General features: G+C 41.8%; 1 protein-coding gene across 6 annotated transcripts in view; it reads right to left on the bottom strand.

Annotated features, from left to right (window-relative positions):
• The window catches only part of baiap2a (BAR/IMD domain containing adaptor protein 2a), a 175,431-nt gene that overhangs the window by 26,497 nt on the left and 122,703 nt on the right, over window positions 1–26,231 (bottom strand). For all 6 annotated transcript variants that reach the window (XM_060901710.1, XM_060901716.1, XM_060901711.1 and 3 more), the window contains exons 4-6: window positions 21,891–21,952; window positions 21,626–21,697; window positions 6,918–7,055 (exon numbers count right to left, since the gene is read on the bottom strand). In XM_060901710.1, coding sequence (XP_060757693.1) covers window positions 6,918–7,055; window positions 21,626–21,697; window positions 21,891–21,952 — 272 coding nt within the window. The remainder of the gene's footprint in view (window positions 1–6,917; window positions 7,056–21,625; window positions 21,698–21,890; window positions 21,953–26,231) is intronic.

Here is a 26,231-nt window from a genome sequence, read left to right as displayed (position 1 = left end):
TCCGCTTTTAACATAACAAACCTCACGGCCATGTTGGTTTACAAACTATCACAGTCACTTGCCAACATGGAAGTTTTACATCTCCGACACGTCTCTTTTCCAGTTTTTCGATGTCCATTGGTATGTTTTTCTCTTGTAAATATGCGTGAAGAATAGATCATTAAGTTTTGGTAGACCTTCGGGTGTTCAGCGCATCTTCAGTTTATTTATTTAGTGCTTAATCCTAGCAGTAGCACTGGATTAGCCTCGTCTTCTTTCTTGTCCGGCGGACAAAGAAATGATTGTGCGCATGCATAGCAGAAAAAGTTGTCTCATTGGATCTTCACATGAGCTCCGACGCGTGATGTCGTGTTGTCTTGACTACGTGCAATATTGTAACGATACTGCACGCTCGTTCTCCATTAGAAAGACTGGCGTAATACATGTAGGATAAGCAATACGATAACATTGCATGCCATCAATAAACCCGCTAGAAGGGAATAGAATGCATGTTTTTATTCCATGGCAAAGTGGTCTGTATGTAAAATAATTTATACGTGCTGTCACTTGTCTGAGATTTCGTACTCAGATTGATGGAGCAATCTCAAAAAGTCACACTTAAATCATTGCGAAAATAGTAAAGCATGCGTTTCAGTTATCTAGTGTTGAACAACTTGCTACGTGCCAAAGATCTTGACTATAAAAATGCACATCACTACTGTGTGTGTGTGTGTGTGTGTGTGTGTGTGTGTGTGTGAGAGAGCACTCAGGCATGTCTCTGGGAGTGCACGTGTGCATGGCTTTGCTCCTATGTGCATACATAATCCTGAAATGATGCGGATCACCGATCTCCATATGCTGCTTCTTAGTCACCAAATGTGCCTCAGTACGGGCCGTGACGGCTCCACCTCCACATGGTTATTTAAGCATGACATGCCAGCTGCCACAAGCTGCATTTTCCTCCATCTTCTCCCTTTATTACAGTAAATAATTAGCTAATTAGACCCCTTCACTAGTGAATAATCCTTTCGTGAGCTTGGGGATGAAGTAAACAGGGAGAAAGAAGGACAGAGGTTTAGCGGCGCAGAATGGTAGTTCAAGGGAAGCAGACGGCATTGAGACGGGGAGAAAATAAAATAAAATAAAATCCAGAATACCAGAAAGAGGAAAACCATAGGCTCAGGAATGTGGTACACCAAAACACGGCGATTTGGAACGTGTGGGCACTGTGCTGTGTGTAAAATGCTGGAACACACAGTTATTTCAACACCCCCGCCATTCCCAAGCACTGGCTGCATGTGCCTGTGTTTGCTTCTCTCTCAAGAACAGAGTGATCAGGTGGGTTTAACTCTGCTATATAATAAGCACAGGCTGCTCTCACCTGCAGCAAGACAATCCCATTCACATAAAAGTTGCCAGGAGGGAAATTAAATGAATAGAAAGATTGCTTCCCCATATACTCTCTGTATGAAGTAGTCCAAAAAAATAAAAACCCACCACCAGTCTGGGAGCAGTTGATTATGGTCTGAGCGCGCATACACACACACACACACACACCCAACCTAAAGTGCTGATGAGACTGATTCATGCCAAGAGCTGGGAGCGGAGCCACATCATGGCTGATGTATGGCGGGAGCCTACGCTCAGACACTGTCTGCAGGGTATCTGGCAGCACCCAGAGAGCATTCATCAAGTCCAAGCAACAACAGGCAGAAAAATGGATTAATCCACAGCTGGGTTACCTGCTCAAGCATGCAGCCTACTCCTAGTTAACCTTGAAGGGGGGTTGTTTAAAAAAAAATGCTCAGCAAACAATTAGAGTTGAGCACAGCTTGAAATAACGATGTGGACCCGGATACATTATCTGGCGTGAACAGATGTGTTATAAATGGATACAAATGCATATACAAACAAGACACACACTACTGTTAGGTTAGTTTTTTGAAAGAGTCACATGACATCTGGTTGCGACTAGATTGTACCGGAGATCCTGCGAGACGCAAACATGCCGTAGGAGCAGAAGGGGTTGTTTTTTTTCCCCCTTTCATTAAGTGAGTGAGTGTTAGATTTGAAGCTCCCAGGACAAACAAAGATCATGAAAGACCATGGTGGTGCTACACAATGCATGTACAGTGCTCCTTTATTCATCCTTAGTGACTGCCTCGTCAGGGTTGTTATGGTGGTTTAAATAAGGCTACTACAGTGGTGCTTGAAAGTTTGTGAACCCTTTAGAATGTTCTGTATTTCTGCATAAATATGACCTAAAACATCATCAGATTTTCACACAAGTCCTAAAAGTAGATAAAGAGAACCCAGTTAAACAAATGAGACAAAAATATTATACTTGGTCATTTATTTATTGAGGAAAATGATCCAATATTACATATCTGTGAGTGGCAAAAGTATGTGAACCTCTAGGATTAGCGGTTAATTTGAAGGTGAAATTAGAGTCAGGTGTTTTCAATCAATGGGATGACAATCAGGTGTGAGTGGGCACCCTGGTTTATTTAAAGAACAGGGATCTATCAAAGTCTGATCTTCACAACACATGTTTGTGGAAGTGTATCATGACACGAACAAAGGAGATTTCTGAGGATCTCAGAAAAAGCGTTGTTGATGCTTATCAGGCTGGAAAAGTTTACAAAACCATCTCTAAAGAGTTTGGACTCCACCAATCAACAGTCAGACAGATTGTGGACAAATGGAGGAAATTCAAGACCATTGTTACCCTCCCCAGGAGTGGTCGACCAACAAAGATCACTCCAAGAGCAAGGTGTGTAATAGTCGGCGAGGTCACAAAGGACCTCAGGGTAACTTCGAAGCAACTGAAGGCCACTCTCACATTGGCTAATGTTAATGTTCATGAGTCCACCATCAGGAGAACACTGAACAACAATGGTGTGCATGGCAGGTTTGCAAGGAGAAGGCCACTGCTCTCCAAAAAACATATTGCTGCTCGTCTGCAGTTTGCTAAAGATCACACGGACAAGCCAGAAGGCTATTGGAAAAATGTTTTGTGGACAGATGAGACCAAAATATAACTTTTTGGTTTAAATGAGAAGCATTATGTTTGGAGAAAGGAAAACACTGCATTCCAGCATAAGAACCTTATCCCATCTGGGAAACATGGTGGTGGTAGTATCATGGTTTGGGCCTGTTTTGCTGCATCTGGGCCAGGACGGCTTGCCATCATTGATGGAACAATGAATTCTGAATTATACCAGTGAATTCTAAAGGAAAATGTCAGGACATCTGTCCATGAACTGAATCTCAAGAGAAGGTGGGTAATGCAGCAAGACAACGACCCTAAGCATACAAGTCGTTCTACCAAAGAATGGTTAAAGAAGAATAAAGTTAATGTTTTGGAATGGCCAAGTCAAAGTCCTGGCCTTAATCCAATTGAAATGTTGTGGAACGACCTGAAGTGAGCAGTTCATGTGAGGAAACCCACCAACATCCCAGAGTTGAAGCTGTTCTGTATGGAGGAATGGGCTAAAATTCCTCCAAGCTGGTGTGCAGGACTGATCAACAGTTACCGGAAACGTTTTGTTGCAGTTATTGCTGCACAAGGGGGTCACACCAGATACTGAAAGCAAAGGTTCACATACTTTTGCCACTCACAGATATGTAATATTGGATCATTTTCCTTAATAAATAAATGACCAAGTATAATATTTTTGTCTCATTTGTTTAACTGGGTTCTCTTTATCTACTTTTCAGACTTGTGTGAAAATCTGATGATGTTTTAGGTCATAGTTATGCAGAAATATAGAAAATTCTAAAGGGTTCACAAACTTTCAAGCACCACTGTAGATTGCGCCCCCCCCCTTTCATGGGTGGGGGGGGTTTACATTGCAGGCAGGCGCAAGCAAAACAAGAAGACATGGTCATCACTATTCCCTGCCACGAGCGTTTTATGAAGACCTCTTAACACTTACGCCCTTATAAGCCCGTTGCTTTAATATTGACTTATGATGTCGTAAGTGCTATGACACCTTCAGAAAATGCTACCCAGCTTTTTTCAGTAGTACGAGCACGCAAAGTTTCATTGATGCAGTTTCTGAGAAAACTTGCTCAGATTGAGTCCACTTTAACTCTGAAAAAAAAAAAATTCTCATAAATGATTTCCAAACTCCGCTTAAATAATGAATAATTATATGAGCACGCAAAGTTTCATTGATATAGCTTATGTAGTTTCTGAGAAAACCTGTCCAGATCGAAACAGACGGACTGAAGGATGGACAGACTGATGGACTCCATTCCTATATCCCCCTACACACTTCATGGCAGAGGATAATAACCCCACAAGTGGGATATTTTATTTAAAAAAAAAAAGCCCTGTGCACATCAAGTTGATGCCAATTAAGAAACTGAGTGATATTGCCGAGGTTGAATAATTGAGTATATAGTGATTTATTTATTTACTTTTTTTTTTTTTTAAATAAATGTCAGCCCATTTTGCATTTTAATCCAAATAGGGATATAAATATGGACATTTGGAGCACTAAACAGAGACACAGAGACGATACAGATATAGTATAGAGACCGATGTGCTGTCTCATGCACACAATCCTGGAGTCATGTACAAGCTAGATATCAGTGTTGTAATTCAGCGAGGTAATGGAGTTTAGAGAGTGGAGTTTTCACACCCAGGAAAGTGTGAAAGCTTTCTCTGGAGCTCAGGCCTCTCGGGAGCCTGTATAGACTGAGCAGAGTTGAAGCCTATTTATTTCCTTTAGAACTCTGCCACTATGCTGTCGTACTCTCAGTTTAATTGCTGAGGCCTGTTGTGCTACCACAGCAAACACAGAGCAGGAGGGGAAAAGCTGGCGAAGATGGGCACATACAGGGAGCAGGTGTGCGTGTGGGGGAACAAAAACAGGTCAATGATGTTGGAGAAACTACCTACCTTTGCAAGAACATCCACATCCTGAAAAAAAAAATCACTTAAGATTTTTTTTTTTAGTACAACAGCACTTCTCAATAACAGGAGTCCCAATTCTTAAAAAAATAAATAAATAAAAATAAAATCTTGCAGGGGGGGCGGCACAGTGGTGTAGTGGTTAGCGCTGTCGCCTCACAGCAAGAAGGTCCGGGTTCGAGCCCCGTGGCCGGCGAGGGCCTTTCTGTGCGGAGTTTGCATGTTCTCCCCGTGTCCGCGTGGGTTTCCTCCGGGTGCTCCGGTTTCCCCCACAGTCCAAAGACATGCAGGTTAGGTTAACTGGTGACTCTAAATTGACCGTAGGTGTGAATGTGAGTGTGAATGGTTGCCTGTGTCTATGTGTCAGCCCTGTGATGACCTGGCGACTTGTCCAGGGTGTACCCCGCCTTTCGCCCGTAGTCAGCTGGGATAGGCTCCAGCTTGCCTGCGACCCTGTAGAACAGGATACAGCGGCTAGAGATAATGAGATGAATGAGAAAATCTTGCAGGAAAAATAGTACTACATGTTTCAACAAGATCAGCTGTGAGCTACTGCTCACTTACGTATTCCCCCCCCCCCCACTTATATCAGCATGCGAGCAATTGAAGGAATAGGACGCTTATGGCCCTTTTCCACTACCCTTTTTCAGCTCACTTCAGCCCGACACGGCTCACGTTTCGACTATCTCAAAACAGCACGACTCAGCTCGCTTCAGCCCTGCTTAGCACCCAAAACTCGCACGGTTTTGGAGTAGGGCTGAAGCGAGCCAAACCGAGCTGAGTGAGGCTGGGGGCGTGAGCAGACACTCCCCTGTGCACTGATTGGTGAGGAGGAGTGTCCTCACACGCCCACACACGCCCCGCGAGCACGCTGGGATCTGTAAACACCGTAAACCCGGAAGAAGAAGAATTACGAAAATTTCTGAAGCCTTATGCGCCTCGCCTCATCTATACGCTCTTGCCAGTATCTGTTGGCGTTGTCGGTGACAACAAGCCACAGCACCAAGACCAGCAACACTAACGACTCCATGTTTATTGTTTACTATCTGGGTCGTGAGACTACCGCTTAAAAGATCACTGATGTCACTGTTTGCGCCGCTTAACGACATCATGTGACATCCACCCACTTTCGCTAACTCCACCCAATGTGTCCACCCACTTCCAGCCAGCACGGTTCAGCGCGGTTGTAGTCGAAATGCAACTCCAATAGCTCCACTCAGCTCGACTCAGCCCAACTCAGCACGGCACGGCTCAGCCGCGTTTGTAGTGGAAAAGCGGCATTGTTCTGAATGTTGACTTCAACAAATAATTAATCCTGAAACAAGTAAAGAGCAGTGTCTCTCCCCAGGGATTTCAAACAGCATCCTAGTAAACTGTCATTTTGAAACAGCATTTTGCTTCTTGAAATAGCGTCAAAATCCATGCTATACATTTCGTAAGTACATTCCAGTCGGTAAACAGGAAGCCGATGTGCGACAGACCTGAAAACGGTATACACGGTATAGAACCCCAAGTTTGGTACCAAGTGGCTATGATTTGTGGTTGCTGAGAAAAAGGGCGTTTCAGACGGACTCAAATACAGAAATACGGATGGTAAACCAGACGGACAGGGGTAAACCAGTACACCCCCCTCCTTCAGAGCAGGGGTATGATAAAACCATACATTATCCACATAAGTGTAAACACAAACTGTTCATTTTACATATTCCTTCCAGGAAGGGTGCCAATAATTCTGGAGGTACACCCCACCCACACACCCTCCCTTTCTGAGCACATGACTCTTAAATTCATGGTTAGATTAAGACAAACACAATGTTATCAGAGTATATTGTTATCAAGCCTTACTGTGTTAGCATAATGGACTCTTATCCTTAGTGTAGGCGTAATGTCCCACCCCATGACTCACGTCTCTCCTACCTTCCCTCCAGTAGCATGTCAGGAGGTGGAGGTTACAGTGTCACCATAGGGAGGAAGACAAGGAGGAAGAGGAGGAGGAAGGGGCTAACAGTTGTCTCACCTGCAGCTCCTTGTCGTTGTATTTAGATGGGTTCTTGCTGCCCTGGCTCTTCCTACGCAGTTTCTTCAGCTCCCCCTGACATTTCTCCAGGCTCTCGCCTTTGCTCTTGTGCTCCATCTGGTACTTCTTCAGAGCCGCCTTCAGGAGACAAAACACACAAAATCTTAGCGTACACAAAGTTTTCGAATGACTCAGGCACTCCAAGCAGTATGCTAGAAAACAGATTTTTCAGAAGGCTGAAAAGCTGCAGATGTTGTAAACGTCCTTTAACAAGCAAATCAAATGCATCTCTACGTGCTGACAAATCGGAGGATTCGTTCAAGTAAATATTATTTTTGTATCTAATAAATGGCAACCTGGGGGCGGCACGGTGGTGTAGTGGTTAGCACTGTCGCCTCACGGCAAGAAGGTCCGGGTTCGAGCCCCGGGGCCGGCGAGGGCCTTTCTGTGCAGAGTTTGCATGTTCTCCCCGTGTCCGCGTGGGTTTCCTCCGGGTGCTCCGGTTTCCCCCACAATCCAAAGACATGCAGGTTAGGTTAACTGGTGACTAAATTGACCGTAGGTGTGAATGTGAGTGTGAATGGTTGTCTGTGTCTATGTGTCAGCCCTGTGATGACCTGGCGACTTGTCTAGGGTGTACCCCGCCTTTCGCCCGTAGTCAGCTGGGATAGGCTCCAGCTTGCCTGCGACCCTGTAGAACAGGATAAAGCGGCTAGAGATAATGAGATGAGATGAGCTCTGAATGATTGCTTAAGCGCACACCTGGGCATTCTTAAATAATGCTAGGCTTTCAAGCTCATAAGTCACTAGCAGTTACCATGGCCACTGGAACGAAACCCTTTGTACGACACAAGTGCACCCAACGGGCTGCGTGAACGAGATGAGGTTGGCAGCTGGCACTCATTTATCATACAGTCAGGGCAAACCTATAGGCACGGTAACGCTCCTCATTCGCTAACCGCGTTTCACTTTCTTCCTGTGTTCTCTCAACTCAATAATGCAGCCCATGATCATTTATGAAGTACTGAAGCAAACATTAGCGCTCTAAGATTCGATGCGATTCTCTGGAACTTATTAAACATGAAAGAGTGGCATTTTAACCAGCGCAAAGCTGAAACCGAATGGAAGGGATGCTTTAGTGGTTATGGGGTTGAGCCTCAGTGACAGGAGCTGGAAAGAAAATCCAGATGTGCTTTCATAAGTATTACTGATGGTCTGTGGCCACAAACCCAAAGCTGGACTGCATAAACAAAAAGTTGTTTAAATGGCAGTACAGCACAGATGCTCAATCTCACAGGCTGTGCAAAAACACAGGATGGACAAGATGGAGCAAGTTTTGTGCAAAAACAGAATCGTTACTTATTGCAGTCTAATATTACTTATTTACTGATTCGCTTTCTTTGAACTGCCTGTTTCAGTGAATCAAATGGAGCGTGTGTTTGATTCATCGTCCAGAGCTGTGTGTGGAAATCCTACACAGGAAACAATACTTTACCCATTTACTGTAACAACCTTCAATCACATTTATGTCTAAGAAAAAGCTATATAGTGAAAATATTCTGGGTCACATTTACAAACTGCCATCCAAATTAATTGCTTATGATGTGACATGGAAAAATTAAAACACAGTTGTGGTCAGAAGTTTACATGAATATCATGGTGATACTTGGGCTTTTAGTAATTTCTCTGAATTGTTCTTTTTTTTCTGTGGCAGAATGTACAGCATACATCTTTAAAAAAAACTGAACAAGTTAATTTTCTTTATGTTTTCTGAAAATCAGCAGAGTCAAAATTATACATACAGCACACCTAATATTTGGGTAAAATGTCTCTTTGCAAGATTCACCTTGACCAAACATTTTTGTTTACCATGAACAAGCTTCTGGCAGAATTCTGGTTGGATATTTCACAACTCTTCATGGTAGAATTGGTAGGGTTCAATTAAATTTTTTTTTTCCCTTGGCATGGACTCGACTTATTAGCATGGTCCATATATTTTCAATAGGGTTGAAATCAGGACTTGTTTTAAGCTTAAATGTTCGCCTGCTTTATCCTCCACAACCAGCTCTGATGCGTGTTTGGGTTCATTGTTCTGTTGTAACTCCCAAGTCGCGTTCAAGTTTCTGATGGTTTATGCTGAAGAATTCTGAGGTAGTCCTCCTTCTTCATTATTCCATCCACTTTGTGCAATGAACCAATTCCACTGGCAGCAAAACAGCCTCAGAGCATGATGATCCTACCACCACCACCAGCTAGTACAGCGTCCCTCTGTACATGGTGGTCATACAATTCAATCTGTGTCTCATCTGACCATACAGCTATCCTCCAGAAGGCTTTTTTCTTTGTCCATGTGGTCAGCTTCAAACTTTAGTTAAGCTTGAAGGTGTCAATTGTGGAGCAGGGGGTTATTTCTTGGATAGCAACCTCTTAGTCCATGGTGATCTGAACTGTCGACAGTGATCCATCAGCTTCCAGTTCATGGCAGGGCTGTGCCAGGTTGTTCCTGACCATCCAAACCAACTTCCTTTCAGCTGAGGGTGATAGTTGGGTTTTCTTGAAGCAAAGTGGCTTGGCAAAGTGACTACACCTCACAATAACTTGGATACAATTGTTTGAACTGATCTTGGAATTTGCAGTTGTTTAGAAATGGCTCCAAGAGACATTCTGGAGTTGTGTACAGTGGGGCAAAAAAGTATTTAGTCAGTCACCAATTGTGCAAGTTCTCCCACTTAAAAAGATGAGAGAGGCCTGTAATTTTCATCATAGGTATACCTCAACCATGAGAGACAAAATGAGAAAAAAAATCCAGAAAATCACATTGTCTGATTTTTAAAGAATTTATTTGCAAATTATGTTGGAAAATAAGTATTTTGTCAATAACAAAAGTTCATCTCAATACTTTGTTATATACCCTTTGTTGGCAATGACAGAGGTCAAATGTTTTCTGTAAGTCTTCACAAGGTTTTCACACACTGTTGCTGGTATTTTGGCCCATTCCTCCATGCAGATCTCCTCTAGAGCAGTGATGTTTTGGGGCTGTCGCTGGGCAACGCGGACTTTCAACTCCCTCCAAAGATTTTTGATGGGGTTGAGATCTGGAGACTGGCTAGGCCACTCCAGGACCTTGAAATGCTTCTTACGAAGCCACTCCTTCATTGCCCGGGCGGTGTGTTTGGGATCATTGTCATGCTGAAAGACCCAGCCACGTTTCATCTTCAATGCCCTTGCTGATGGAAGGAGGTTTTCACTCAAAATCTCACGATACATGGCCCCATTTATTCTTTCCTTTACACGAATCAGTTGTCCTGGTCCCTTTGCAGAAAAACAGCCCCAAAGCATGATGTTTCCACCCCCATGCTTCATAGTAGGTATGGTGTTCTTTGGATGCAACTCAGCATTCTTTCTCCTCCAAACACGACAAGTTGAGTTTTTACCAAAAAGTTCTATTTTGGTTTCATCTGACCATATGACATTCTCCCAATCCTCTTCTGGATCATCCAGATGCTCTCTAGCAAACTTCAGACAGGCCTGGACATGTACTGGCTTAAGCAGGGGGACACGTCTGGCACTGCAGGATTTCAGTCCCTGGCGGTGTAGTGTGTTACTGAAGGTAGCCTTTGTTACTTTGGTCCCAGTTCTCTGCAGGTCATTCACTAGGTCCCCCCGTGTGGTTCTGGGATTTTTGCTCACTGTTCTTGTGATCATTTTGACCCCACAGGGTGAGATCTTGCATGGAGCCCCAGATTGAGGGAGATTATCAGTGGTCTTGTATGTCTTCCATTTTCTAATAATTGCTCCCACAGTTGATTTCTTCACACCAAGCTGCTTACCTATTGCAGATTCAGTCTTCCCAGCCTGGCGCAGGTCTACAATTTTGTTTCTGGTGTCCTTTGACAGCTCTTTGGTCTTGGCCATAGTGGAGTTTGGAGTGTGACTGTTTGAGGTTGTGGACAGGTGTCTTTTATACTGATAATGAGTTCAAACAGGTGCCATTAATACAGGTAACGAGTGGAGGACAGAGGAGCCTCTTAAAGAAGTTGTTACAGGTCTGTGAGAGCCAGAAATCTTGCTTGTTTGTAGGTGACCAAATACTTATTTTACCAAGGAATTTACCAATTAATTCATTAAAAATCCTACACTGTGATTTCCTGGATTCTTTCCCCCCATTCTGTCTCTCATAGTTGAAGTGTACCTATAATGAAAATTACAGGCCTCTCATCTTTTTAAGTGGGAGAACTTGCACAATTGGTGGCTGACTAAATACTTTTTTGCCCCACTGTATATCTGCAATCCTCTTTCTCAGATCTGCACTGAGCTCCTTGGACTTTCCCCTTTTACTCTGTGTTGGTCAATCCAATGAGTGCTGTAAACAAACCCTTTTTATGAAGGCACAGAGACACTACCAGCTGTAGTCAATCATGAGCACTAACGAAGTTAAGAGACCTCGGCCTTGGCAAGATAAGAGACATTTTGGAAGTTTCAGCACCTCATCTCATCTCATTATCTCTAGCCGCTTTATCCTGTTCTACAGGGTCGCAGGCAAGCTGGAGCCTATCCCAGCTGACTACGGGCGAAAGGCGGGGTACACCCTGGACAAGTCGCCAGGTCATCACAGGGCTGACAGACAACTATTCACACTCACACCTACGGTCAATTTAGAGTCACCAGTTAACCTAACCTGCATGTCTTTGGACTGTGGGGGAAACCGGAGCACCCGGAGGAAACCCACGCGGACACGGGGAGAACATGCAAACTCCACACTGAAAGGCCCTTGCCGGCCACGGGGCTCGAACCCAGACCTTCTTGCTGTGAGGCGACAGCGCTAACCACTACACCACCGTGCCGCCCCAGTTTCAGCACCTCTGAATTAATAATCTGAGCATATGTAAATTTTGGACCCTGTATATATAATTTTGACCCGGTGTTGATTTCAGAAAACCCAAAGAAAATTAAAACTTGTGCACCAAATTGTAGGTTTTTTTTTTTTTTAATGAAAGATCTATGATGTACAATCATTCTGCCACAGGAAAAGAACAGTTCAAAGAAATCACTGAAAGCCCAAATATTGCCATGACATTCATGTCACTGTATGTAAACTTCTGACCACAACTGTAAATAAAGCATCATCTCCAGGTCTAAATGCAGTACTGTACTAACCTGGTGCTAGGCAGCAAATAACATTAATAGTTTTTTAGGCTGGAAATCAACTAAAAATATAATTAATTCAAATACATCACTGCACTGTTGAAATCCTTCTCTTACAGTAGCGGTGATGATCATGCTGACAAAGCAAATCACAGTTTTAAAATACTGCACTTGTTCTAACAAGTTATTCTTTCTATAGTAACAGCTCATTCACAGGGACTTGTACAGAGACTCCACATAATCCAAGCCAAATAAGAAATGCTTTTTAATTAGCTTTCTTTAAAAAGAGATGCTTATTTAGTATTTGTATCCCTCATCAAAAAATTCCTGTGCAGGGATTGGCCAAGGATGGCTCACATGACATAAAATAGTTCCAATGTATCGCATGATGTCAAAAAATAAAATAAAATGGATATGGTGCGAGTCAGTCATAGTATATCCTGGATATCCCATGAACATAGGTCACAATTTCAAGCTAAGCCGCCGACTCGAGTCTTTTTTTTTTTAACCAATAAAGACAGACAAAAATAGAAGTCATTAAAGCTATACAGCCTTTCGATTTCGTAAAGCCAGTGAAATTTAGTTCCCTCTGAAATTTGGTCATTGTGATACATGTTTATTTCTGTAATCTCTCACAAAATAATCAGGCCATTCTGTAGCTGGGAAGTTATTTAATTTGAGGAGATTCCCGAGCAAATAATGTACATTAAATCGCTCGCTTTGTGCAGTCAAGCAGACAGAGGAAGTCCGTGTCCGCATGCACAGGTTTACCTTTGAGCGTGCACTGACCGTTACATCATTCTGCCGCTAAACGAACAGCTGATCACACCGAGGTGCTCGCTGACCGCCAATATTTATTAGTTTGGTCCTGCATTTCCTTTCCTTCGCAACATAACGCCTTTTCTTCTCACTTTCCGTTACTGTAGTTGGTCTTTCACGTTTCATTCACACACTCACATCCTCCATTTCTCTCTCCTGTTTCAAATTTGTATCCCACAGTGCCTTGCGCGAACGGGGAAAGTCCACCACGTCATGCATGACGTAGTATCTTGAATTGCGTCATGGTGAAGCAAGAGAAAATAGTGGAGAATTTAGGGCCATGTGCCTTGAAATTCATTAACTGTTCCATTTTTAAAAAACTAATAAAATTGGAAGTCTGTGATCTGAATTCAGTAGCTTTCGGTGCACTAAATAAAAATAAATTGGGTGTCAGGGAAAATTCTTTTTATGACCTAAACTTGAAAAATCTGAAAGGTGGTCTACCCTTAATACAATTAACACAAAAATATTAACATTTCAGCCAGGGGAATTTTCAACAGAACACATTAAAACAACCACACAAATCAATAGTTTTAACAGCTTTCTAATGTTGTGAGTCAGAAATTTTTTTATATACTGCTTGGTCTCTTTCAAATACCAAAAATAACAGTTCAGTAACCGACTCGAGTCACAGCTGTGTCTCCGTGAGCATTTCTGTGCAGGGAGATCTACGTATCATGATCATGCCTAGCGAAACAGGCGATAGCATGGCAATAAGTAAGTACAACCCCGATTCCAAAAAAGTTGGGACAAAGTACAAATTGTAAATAAAAACGGAATGCAATAATTTACAAATCTCAAAAACTGATATTGTATTCACAATAGAACATAGACAACATGTCAAATGTTGAAAGTGCGAAATTTTGAAATTTCATGCCAAATATTAGCTCATTTGAAATTTCATGAGAGCAACGCATCTCAAAAAAGTTGGAACAGGGGCAATAAGAGGCTGGAAAAGTTAAAGGTACAAAAAAGGAACAGCTGGAAGACCAAATTGCAACTCATTAGGTCAATTGGCAATAGGTCATTAACATGACTGGGTATAAAAAGAGCATCTTGGAGTGGCAGCGGCTCTCAGAAGTAAAGATGGGAAGAGGATCACCAATCCCCCTAATTCTGCACCGACAAATAGTGGAGCAATATCAGAAAGGAGTTCGACAGTGTAAAATTGCAAAGAGTTTGAACATATCATCATCTACAGTGCATAATATCATCAAAAGATTCAGAGAATCTGGAAGAATCTCTGTGCATATGGGTCAAGGCCAGAAAACCATACTGGGTGCCCGTGATCTTCGGGCCCTTAGACGGCACTGCATCACATACAGGCATGCTTCTGTATTGGAAATCACAAAATGGGCTCAGGAATATTTCCAAAGAACATCATCTGTGAACACAATTCACCGTGCCATCCGCCGTTGCCAGCTAAAACTCTATAGTTCAAAGAAGAAGCCGTATCTAAACATGATCCAGAAGCGCAGACGTCTTCTCTGGGCCAAGGCTCATTTAAAATGGACTGTGGCAAAGTGGAAAACTGTTCTGTGGTCAGACGAATCAAAATTTGAAGTTCTTTATGGAAATCAGGGACGCCGTGTCATTCGGACTAAAGAGGAGAAGGACGACCCAAGTTGTTATCAGCGCTCAGTTCAGAAGCCTGCATCTCTGATGCTATGGGGTTGCATTAGTGCGTGTGGCATGGGCAGCTTACACATCTGGAAAGACACCATCAATGCTGAAAGGTATATCCAGGTTCTAGAACAACATATGCTCCCATCCAGACGACATCTCTTTCAGGGAAGACCTTGCATTTTCCAACATGACAATGCCAAACCACATACTGCATCAATTACAGCATCATGGCTGCGTAGAAGAAGGGTCCGGGTACTGAACTGGCCAGCCTGCAGTCCAGATCTTTCACCCATAGAAAACATTTGGCGCATCATAAAACGGAAGATACGACAAAAAAGACCTAAGACAGTTGAGCAACTAGAATCCTACATTAGACAAGAATGGGTTAACATTCCTATCCCTAAACTTGAGCAACTTGTCTCCTCAGTCCCCAGACATTTACAGACTGTTGTAAAGAGAAAAGGGGATGTCTCACAGTGGTAAACATGGCCTTGTCCCAACTTTTTTGAGATGTGTTGTTGTCATGAAATTTAAAATCACCTAATTTTTCTCTTTAAATGATACATTTTCTCAGTTTAAACATTTGATATGTCATCTATGTTCTATTCTGAATAAAATATGGAATTTTGAAACTTCCACATCATTGCATTCTGTTTTTATTTACAATTTGTACTTTGTCCCAACTTTTTTGGAATCGGGGTTGTAAGTAAATAAATACGTTTTTTAAAAAGTGACAGCATGGTATATTGCACATGCTCAGGTTGAAGGTCACTCCAACGTAAACAACAAACATGGATGCCTCCAGAGTGTTTATGTCGAGATTCAATCTTAACACTTTGGAATTTTTTGATGAAGGATATTTAACAGTTATTCCACGAAATCGAGTTGTACATGAGCTGATAGCTGACGAGGCACATAGCAGGCTATAAGCCATGTACGATGAGACTGATTGGAATAACTGTTTTATTCTATCCACATTCACTGGATTTCGAGAAACAGCATTTTTATTCTTTTTTTATGCAAATTTGGTAACTAAAAACTTTATACAAAATGTCTGACAAAATAATTTCCGCTTAGAATGTAAACAAACTGGCAAAATGACAGTAGCAGTTTGTGCAAAATGCTATTATAATAATTCTTGGGGGGGAGAAGAGAGATGTTCTTACCATCAAATACTTTTATTCTATATTTTGTTGCTTTTATGTATTTTTTGAGGTTTTGTTTTTGAGTAGAGTTTTTATTCCATCCTCGGTTGGTTCAGCAACACGCTTCGACATTTTTTTTTTTCTCTACTCATGGTACCTGAACTGATAACATCGTAGTAGAGTAGCCAATCAGAGCATGCGATTGCTCATCCAGTGAATGTGGATAGGATAAAATGTGATGGCAGGAACCATCTTGTTTTGGAGACATTACGTGATTCTTGTAACAAATGTAACTCTAAATGGATTTTTAAAAAAGTACAAGGTCGGCAAATTGCTGGGGAACAAAAAACACTTTGGGATACGTAATTATTTGAAAATAGGCAACTCTAATGGCAAAGCCCATCAGGTTTTATTCCTTATAACAGTCAGTGATGAATAAAGGAATTGTGTGAAAGGAAAGAAAGAGAGGCAATGAATCATGCAGGAAGTAACTGTATTTAGAGCTGATTGATGGTGGTACTGGGAATCAATGCCAGGTAAAATGCCAATGTATTCATGAACTTCAATTTAAAATTCACAATCCTATATGCAATTTTTAGCTCAAACTGAAAATTCAATACTGACATTTGAATTTGCCACTTGGTATTGTGGCATTGACTTTTTTTTTTCCCCCTGCCGTGACTGTGCCTCGACACACGGATGACTGAAAATGCAATTAGCTCAGGATGCATTTTTCAAGGCAAAGCAGAAGGTGCAGTTCCCCTCTTTAGATCTGCAGCTTTTTGACTTCCTGATTTTTTTTCCCATAAGGAAATGGCAAACACCTCATTAGAGACTGCAAAGCCATACAAGTTATTATTTTGACACCATTATTGCACATCTAAAAATACACGCAGTTCAGGAAATACGTTTTTATTTTCCACCTGCCGTTTTTATTTTCAATAAAATAAAAATACGTCCAAATCTTTTCGGTAAAAATTAGGACTGCGTATAGGATTGTGATGCATCATTATATTTAAATCTCAAATATAAAACTATATTCCCATTTTATACATTATACCCATTTGAATACTGCCACCAACAGGACGCATCGTCTCTTTCTGCTTTGCATATGAAAAGTCATGAGCACTGCTTTTCATACAGCAATGGCCTGCATGTCTCCAGTGGTAACCATAGCGACAACAACTCGAAACACAGCTATTGCTTGGCTAATGAGGACTGCACCATTATTTTAAATCCACATAACAAAGAGAAAACTGTTTGACGATAAAGAAACCTTACAACAGTTGACTACCTTTTTGAGCATTAGTTCATAAAAATATAAAAAGATTTTCACTGACATTTTAGTAGGAACTTCTGTAAACCTGCTTATTCAGGCAGTTATCCAAAATCAATCATGAGGCAGTGGCTCAATGCATACAACTCGCACAGATACAGGAAAGAACTTCAGTTCATATTTATATCAAGCATCAGAAATTAAGAAAAATGTCATCTCCGTGACTTCGGCGTGGTTTATGGATTAGGTATTAAGTATATCAGAAACTGATGTCTTGGTATTTTCATGCACAGGCGTCTCTAGAAAGGAGCGAAAACAAAAGCATCCAGTTCTACAGGCGGAGACCCTGATGAGAGAGTTTGAAGGAAAATGGCCAGAATGGGTTGAGCTGACAGGAGAACTGTCAAATAATCACTCTTTACCTAGGTGGCGATTAGAAAAGCAAAAATCACAACAAGTTAAATCTTCAGGCTTTTTATATTTTTTATATTATATATAGTGGTGGTAATGCACCTTTAAGATGGTTTGCCAACTGCCAAAAAATAACCCTAAAGAAGAAAGTGGTGGAGCGTGTTGCTGAACCAACCAAAGACGAAATAAAAACTCTACTCGAAAACACCCCCCCCCCCCCCACACACACACACACACACACACACACACACACACAAAAAACATCCAAAATATGGAATAAAAGTATTTGATGGTAAGAAAATTTTTTTAAAGAATTATTATAACATTTTTCACAAATTGTTACTGTCATTTCGCTGGTTTGTTTACATTCCAAGCGGAAATTATTTTGTTGGACATTTTGTATAAAAGTTTTAATTTCTCGAATTTGCAAAAATAAAAAAAATAAAAAAAATAAAAATGCTCTGTTTCTCAAAATCCAGTGAATGTGGATAGAATAAAACAGTTATTCCACTCAATCTCATCGTACATGGCTTATACAGTACAGGGATGAGAGTGGGTGGTCACCAAAAAAGCAGAAAACAAGATGGCGCCCGAAGCCGGGGGTCTGGGAGGGATACCCCCCCAGGAAAATTTTGAAAAATAAGACCTTACAAACCACTTTTCCTGCAATCTGAGCTGTAGTAGATAAAAAATCTGCTGTCTTTTTTATATATTTACTAGTGCTGTCAAACGATTAAAATATTTAATCGCGATTAATGTCGCGACTGTCATAGTTAACTCGCGATTAATCGCAATTTAATCGCACATTTTTGTCACATGAAAAACCATTGTAATTCTCTTATCAGCATAAAAAAAGTGAATGGGCTTGCTCACCGTTCGAACTACGGGAGTACTCGGGGGATCCGAGATCCCCTGAAACAGACATGAGATCCCTTGAAAACATGATTTGGGAAATGTTGGGGGGGTCTCTAAAATATTGGCAAAATGATGTTTATTGACATAGCAATCGTGTGTAATGGGAAGCATTTGCATATCCAAAGTGAGCACGCGATGGAGATCCACGCTCTGAGACAAGCGCAAGCACCCCCCCAAGGGAAAAAAGGGACCCCCCGAAAATATCGGCATAGTTCGAACACTGGTTGTACCAATGTTTTTTTTTATTGCAGAGCATAACACGTCTTGTCACAGCCACTGCAAAGTGGGGCTGGAGCCGCCAATGGGAAAACGAAACCTAAGCCGAGCACCGTGGCTCTTCGGGGGAGGGCAGAGGACTCTGGCTGTGCGGGGCGTGGCATCATGTCACAGAGCGTTAATCTCGCGATAAAAAATATGATCGCCGTTAAAATTGAGTCAAGTTAACACGTTAATAACGCGACATTTTTGACAGCACTAATATTTACATGAAAATGTGTTTCAAATCAATAGGAGTATTGTTTGAATTCAAAATAAAATCACATTCTACATTCAAGGGTATGGTTATAATTTATGATCAACAAAAATGACAAACTAAATTCACATTAAACGTAAGTTTTATTAATTATCAAAATGTTCATATATTAAATAAAATTTCTTAGAGAGAAAAGGTCAGTCACCCTATGTCCTCATTAGTTGCATATGATTTCAAAGTCTTTTGAAATATTTAAGTTTTCAAAACTGCCAGCATTAATTCAGATTTACTGACTATCATATACATGTTCAATGTATTAAATCAAACGAATGCTAAGTTTATGGGATAATGTCTATGTACACTTTATGCAATTATTTATAGTTCAGTCACTTCTCATTTTCATTTAATCATTTCGACGACTTCTTCAGCTTTTTGGCCAAAGACAAAAGCTTGTCAGTCCTCTCTCTGTTTTTTATACCAGCATCGATTTCACGTACCTTCGCTTCGTCTCGCTTGTCAATTGTATTTGGCATTTTGAGTAAAAAAGCCGATACGAAAGAGAAACGTATTTTTGAAACGCAGCGACGATGAACATGTGCAAGTTTCGATAAAATAGAACGATGCAGGTACTTTTGTAAGAACTGTTATGATTGGCTTTTGTTCTCTCCCACACTCTTGTAAGAACTGTTATGATTGGCTATCATGCTCTCGCCAGCGATGTTTTGGCCAATTACATTGTAGATAACACGCATTCTACCGCGAGACTTAGCGAGACTAAAGATGGCAAAAATGTAAACATGTAACATCGTTGTACGCTTGAGTATCACGAAGGAACATACCCCAACCCCCCTCAATAAAAAAAAAAAATCTCAACGGATTTGGCATAATATTGATTTTCGCTCAGAAAAAGCGGAAATCCGCCGAAAAGCAGAAAACTCTCATCCCTGCTTATAGCCAACTCGGTGCTACGAGCCTCTTCGGCTATCACCTCATGTATGACTCGATTTTGAGGAATAACTGTTAAATAAATATCAATCATGTGGTCTTGTTCACTTGGTCAATCTGTACGTTAGGTAGTTGGACTTTTAAAGGTCCCATGGCACGAAATTTTCACTTTCTGAGGTTTTTTAACGTTAAAATGAGTTCCTCTGACCTTCTTAAGTCACCCCAGTGGCTAGAAATTTCATAATGTGTAAACCAAACTATGCCCAACATTTGTCAACATTTGAGAATGGCGCGTCAAAATGGCGCGTTGATAGGCTCTTCCCTTTACTACGTCAGCAAGGGAGATGATCCCCACACCCACCCTCTGGATTCCCACCCACTGTATGGATTGCCCGCCCAGCTCAAAAGTTGCCACCAAACATGGAAGTTGCACTGTACATGGATGTGACAACACAGAAAGGAGTCTGTTTTTACTGCCGACGGGAGAGCCCCTGAAGACGCAGTGGCTTAATTTTATTTACTCCAATAATACGCCGTCGAGTCTACCTAAGACGGTGTATGTTTGTCGGAAGCATTTTCCTGATGAATGTTTCCACAACTTGGGACAGTACAGGGCAGGTTTTGCACATCAACTGTCACTGAAGCCTGGGTCCGTACCAAGCATCCCTGCCGCATCAGCCTCAAACACCGAACAAGTAAGTGTATAACTGTTAAGTCGTTTTGCCGTGTTTTAAAATCGGTGCCACGTTAGCCTTGCAATGGCTACATTAGCTGTGCAGCTAACCGCTTCCTGCAGTTAGCCAGGTACTCTGCGCTACAAAACCAAAAAGCATGCAGCATGCTCTGTTATAATAGCCAATCAAAACAGTTTTTACAAAGACACCCACATTCTTTTTTTTAAGTCACTCGTTCATTTTATTTGTTTGTTTGTTCAGTAAAAACCCAAACATTTGTTGAATTTATTTTATTTCCTCGCGTCGCACCTTAATGACGTCAGCGCGTGGTATTTTTCCCTTCGCGGTTTGTTCCTTCTCTCTCGCCATAGTAAGACACCCACATCCGCTTGTTCTGACCCACTGGAGGTAGCGTCACAGTGCTGTTAGCCAATCAGAGGTAACACGTTTACATGTCATGAATATTAATGATAAGACCCGCCCCCACCCTCTACCCTTCCCCGCCTCCATGCTTCTCATTAGCGAAACGACGCACTGGGAAAGGCGCTGAAATGGGGCTTTCTCCCAGGAGGCTATATCTACGCGCCGAGGGTTCATTTCGAGAAAGGCTGCGGATATAACATCCGGAAACCTCCACGAGCCCGTTTAAAGCATCAACAAACCACCATGCCATGGGTCCTTTAACCAAAATGTTCGCATGCATTTAAAATAAATAAATTTGCTCATGCCAATTGATTAGCCCAATTAACTCAAAACAATGATGTTTACAAGAAACACTCACCACTGTCTTGTTCTGATAATGAAATAAAGGCTGGGTGTTTGCTCTGGCTGACAATATAGTACAAAGGCAAGCAACACCCCCCACCTCCCCCCTGTTATGCGATCCCATACTGTAGCAGCACCCTGCTCCGTTCCCACTGCCTACTCATTCTAAAGATATCCAAGAGATGCTGCACATATCCTTTAATCTCGGTTGAATGAAGAAAATAAAACCTGAAGTTGTTGCTGCACCATTGCAATATTAACAGCTTAAACAATACGCTATTTTTTAAATAAAAAAATATTTAAAAAAAAAAAAAAAAAAAACAGTAATCTGCTGCTGTATGAAAGCCATCTGTCAGTCATTTCTGTTGCCATGAGAATAGACCGAGTGTCTCGGTGCAGTGCAGTAAGCTTCTATAGTGCAGCATCAGGAGAACACTCATGTGCAGACTGTTCTTTCTCTATTTAGAACCTTCTGAAAGTGTGCGCGTGTATGAGTGTGTATTGAGGAAACTCACAGTCAGGTATCTGGCATCCAGATCCACTTTCTTCTCCAGCTCTGAAAGCAGCTCAGTGTGGAAGCATTTCAGCTGTCGAGAGAGAGAGAGAGAGAGAGAGAGAGAGAGAGAGAGATATCAAACATTCAAGCTCTCTTATTTCCAATGAACAGCCTTACAGGCATGACCATGGCTGAATCTAGATCGATATCACATTCTATAAACCCAGAGGCCATCTGGAGGGCATGAGGAAAGTCAACTGGAGAGAAGATTAAAGATAACGCACCATTTCCTCTAGCTGCACTTGTATCTGCCGGTGGACCTCAGCCATCTGAAAGAGCACGTCCCCTGCAGAGAGGAGACACAGTTATTAATTTACAGTACGACAAAACAAGGACAGCAGAGAGAGTTGGAAACCCCTGTCGTGCACCAAGACCATGCAGTCACACAAGACGCACGCAGACCAGACGAGACGAGCAAACAGAGGACAAGACGGAACAATGGAACAGAAGCTGAAGGGGAAAAAAAAGGAAAGAAAAAACACAAACACCCACACCAAACAGAAGAGAAAAGTTTCAAAATCTCAAAAGAAACTTTGAGGATACTTTGAATTTTTTTTTATTTTAAAGCCTTTCAAAAGGGGTACAAGCCAAGTGATATTTAAATAAATAATAAATTCATCATCCGAGTCTACATAATTGCAATTTTAAAGATCAAACCAGTCATCGTCTCATTTGTCTTCCCTTGAAGACGGTCAAAAGCTGCAAACAATCAACAAAGAGGGGAAAAGGAGGAGGCATGCAGCCGGCTGAGGAGGTTTTTAGTGTTTTCAATACCTACACACTGCTTCTTCTGAATGTGCAATGCATTGTGAAGAAAGAATAAAAATACACATTGAGCAGGAGACAGATGAGACAGACACAGACGAAGGAAGAAAGAACACAGAAAGCAATGGCAGACACACACACACACACTCTCTTGCACACTCTCTCTCTCTCTCAGACATATCATAGTGAAAAGTCCAAAGCTGAAACTAACCATGAAAACTACGAACTAAAACTTTTAACTAAAGGTCATAAAATGTCACATGATCCAGAGTAATTCCAGACCTGATTAGGAAGCAATTACATAAAGATTTTCTCCAGTACACAGAAACTAGCAGACGTGCATTAGGTTGGCTAAGGCGAGGGCTTCCTCCTGGCAAGCAGATCCGTTTTGATTAACGATAATTACACAATCAGGGTGGTACACATGCAAAGCTCATTTGCACACTTGACTTGCAGGTTGCAGCTTCAAAATGACACCCTATTTTCCCAGAAAAAGGAATCCGAGATACGTCCTTAGGCTGGATTTCAAACAAACAAGATCATAAACACAAGTGTTCAGAAAACTCAGAGGGAGCTGAAGAGAGCCAGAGGCAGACTGGGCGTTCTCACACCGTTCTCAACAGTACAATACACAATACTAATCCAGTGCCAAAAGCTAATTAGACACAGAAGCAGACTATGGCCTATTCACACGAACACAGTGTGAAACACAGCCTGTACTTAGAAAGGCTTCTGATAAAATGGTTTTGCTTATATAAGCAAGGCACACATCGAGGAAGTGTAAATCAAGGCAATTGTGTACGTATGCGTGCATGCACGCAGACAGACAGACATCCCCTGCCCACCACTGGATTTGTAAGTAGGTTAAGGAGCACTGCATATATCAGTTATAAGGGGAATTCAATAAGGGTGAATTCAACCTCAGGCCTGCACTCGATACAATTTCATTTCTGAAGGCAACGATTTGAGATTTGACCCAAATTGTGTGATTATTACACCCTTTGTTTAAAAAAAAAAAAAAACTTTTAATGTTCAATTACGTAAATTCCTTCCTGACTAAATGTCCTCATAAACAGCTGACAACGTAAATGTGCCTTTAAGAATTACTAAGAATTTTATTTGCAAACATTCAAAAAGATTTTTTCGTAAAATTAATCAACAGAATGTGAAGAAACAGCTCTGACATGTCAAAGACGCATGTGTATTGTGCTGCGGAGATATCTAGTGAAGTTACCATGCTAACCAGCTAGCTCTGAGACAGGACGCACCATCCACTTTGTATCTCTAGAGGCGATATTGAGTCACTGTAGTGTTCAGTCTGCCCTCAGCCCAAAATGAGAGAAGTACTGCATCACTGGCAGTGCATACATGTTAACCTCTGTTACCCCTTTTCCACCAAATCAGTTCCAGGGCTGGTTCGGGGCCAGGGCTGGTGCTGGTTCACAACTCGTTCAACTTGCGAGCCAGCTGAGAACCAGTTTGCTTTTCCATAGCTCGCGGTGCTAAGAGAAGCCACGTCATTACATCGCTGTATACGTCAGTTACGTCGCTACGTTTGCATAAACCTTGGCACGAATATCGAAGCAAAAACAACACGGAAGAAGCAGCAGCAGCAACAACAACAATAATAATAATAGATGACTTCGCGTTTGTACAGCTGCTGCTTCTCGTCGCTTAAAAATGGCGATCTTTCGCGGTCTTGTTATTGTTGTTGGTCTTAACAACTCCGCCCCCCCCGCTGACGTAAGCGGTTCTTTCCTCTGGCCCAGCAGAGAGTTGGTGCTAGCCTGGAACCGGTTTTTCTGGCCCCAGAGCCAGTTCTTTGTCAGTGGAAACAAAAAACCCGGTTCCAAACTAAGCACTGGCCCCGAACCAGCCCTGGAACTGCTTTGGTGGAAAAGGGGCATGAGACAAGACAGCTGAAAACTAAAAGATAAAGACAAGAGTGCTCTGAGAGCACAATATCCCCTGCTGGCAACTATATCTAAGCTATAAGTGCTTAATAAACCCTGATGAAATTGTCAAAGTACAAGTTTGGTAATCAAGGGCCATAACTCTGGTAAAATGCAACTGAATTGAACGAAATAGCAAATATGCGTATTCCCGACATGTAACAAAAAATCCTGTCGAGTTTCGTGAAATTCCTCCAAAAATTGTGAGAGGAGTTGATTTCAGAAAGAGAGTATCCTTCCTAGGACAGATGAACTGGCAGACAGATGGACATCGCCACAACATAATCCCCCTTTGGGCCTTTCGGCCAGCGGGGGATAAAAAGCAAAGCAAATGGGTCACTGCAATTCACAGAAACTACTGCAATCCTGAGTGGAAGATCTGCCAACTCACAACCCGGCAACTGCAAGAGCACATTCTCAAAGCTATGACGATTCCTCTTTTTGGGCCGGTTATGAAACCAAACACATCATTCAAAAACATTCAGCTGTGTGATTATTTTTGAGTCATAGACAGCATGTTTAAATCAGGTCACATGACTAATAAAAAAGGTTTCATATCTGCAGTGTCATGACCCGTAGTGGCCTCAGGCACGACTAATGTGCGAGTTGTTGTCACTGCCTTCTTGTTGTGGATGTTTTCTTGCTAAAACCTGAGCTAAGCAAGCTATAAATAACTATAATCTGATGCCACATGTGAAGATAAGATGCCAGTGTTATCTTGACTGCCTCTCTTGAATTTCAGCAGTTTGGTCGAATTTTGTCCGTGAGTAGTAGGGTTTTCGGTGGTTGTTGTTTTTTTAATATGATGGCTGTTGGGTTGTATGAACCCAGTATTGGATTGACTTAAAAAAATAATAATAACTTTACACTATATTCAGTGAGTGATAATTCCATGAGTGCTATTGGTGTGTTTGGGGAAGGGAAGGGAGGGGTGGGGTGGGGGGGTCTGGGGGTTGAGTGGATGGATTGTTCATTTCCTTGTTTCTTGGACACCATAATTTTCTGGTAATATACTGCTCCTATTTGCTTGGAATGTGGAGTATAAAGTCACCAGGTGGCCAAATTCTTACAAATTGCACCTTTAAAGTAAACACCAGTTACCTTTTAAAGCTTAGCCATCAAGCACGAGTTCATAACTATTACTAAGGTGATTTGAGGTTGTTTTGCTTCATAAATAGTGCTCCACATTCCTACTTCTGAACAGATCAGATACAGCAGGTTCTGACAGATGACCATCCATTCATCTTTACTAATTCGGTTCATCATCAGCTTTCTTTTTTTTTTTTTTTACAAACCATGTCAGTTCAATCAGATGAGAGAGAGGGCAAATAAAACTTACATTCTAAGCTTTGTGAAAACTCTCCTCTTTCAACTAATTTCTTTAGCCCTGTAGCTAGTCTTTGGTATGATGGGCTTTCTTCAGTTACACCATTAATTATGTGATTTTTATAAACCGCAAGGATCTGCTCAAGTTGATGCATTTGGACTTGCTGAACTACTGACTTTTTTTTTTATAAAAATACACTGAATGCCCTGCTAGGGCATTCCCCCCCCATCTTATCCACCCACCACTCGCTTACATCTTGCCTTTTCCCTCAAAAGGAGCTCTTTCGAGCATGAACAATCCCATGTACCAAATACAGATGGAAGCAGAGGCCACAGATAGACGACAGCATGCTCTCAGAAGGCCACTTAAGTCGATTACAGATAATCAGTTGTGATCACAACCCTGGGGCTTACACACCACTGTGCTCAGTTGAGTGCTCCCAGAGGTTCAATCAGTTAAAGAAGCACAGTGTTCTAGCCGGCCAAAGGCCCATCCGCCTTATCAGGCGCCAACTGAGCCCA

Source organism: Neoarius graeffei, chromosome 20 (genome assembly GCF_027579695.1).
Source record: "Neoarius graeffei isolate fNeoGra1 chromosome 20, fNeoGra1.pri, whole genome shotgun sequence".
Taxonomy (NCBI): domain Eukaryota; kingdom Metazoa; phylum Chordata; class Actinopteri; order Siluriformes; family Ariidae; genus Neoarius; species Neoarius graeffei.
Note: the sequence above shows the minus strand (reverse complement) of the source record. Positions and strands in the feature narration are given on the sequence as shown.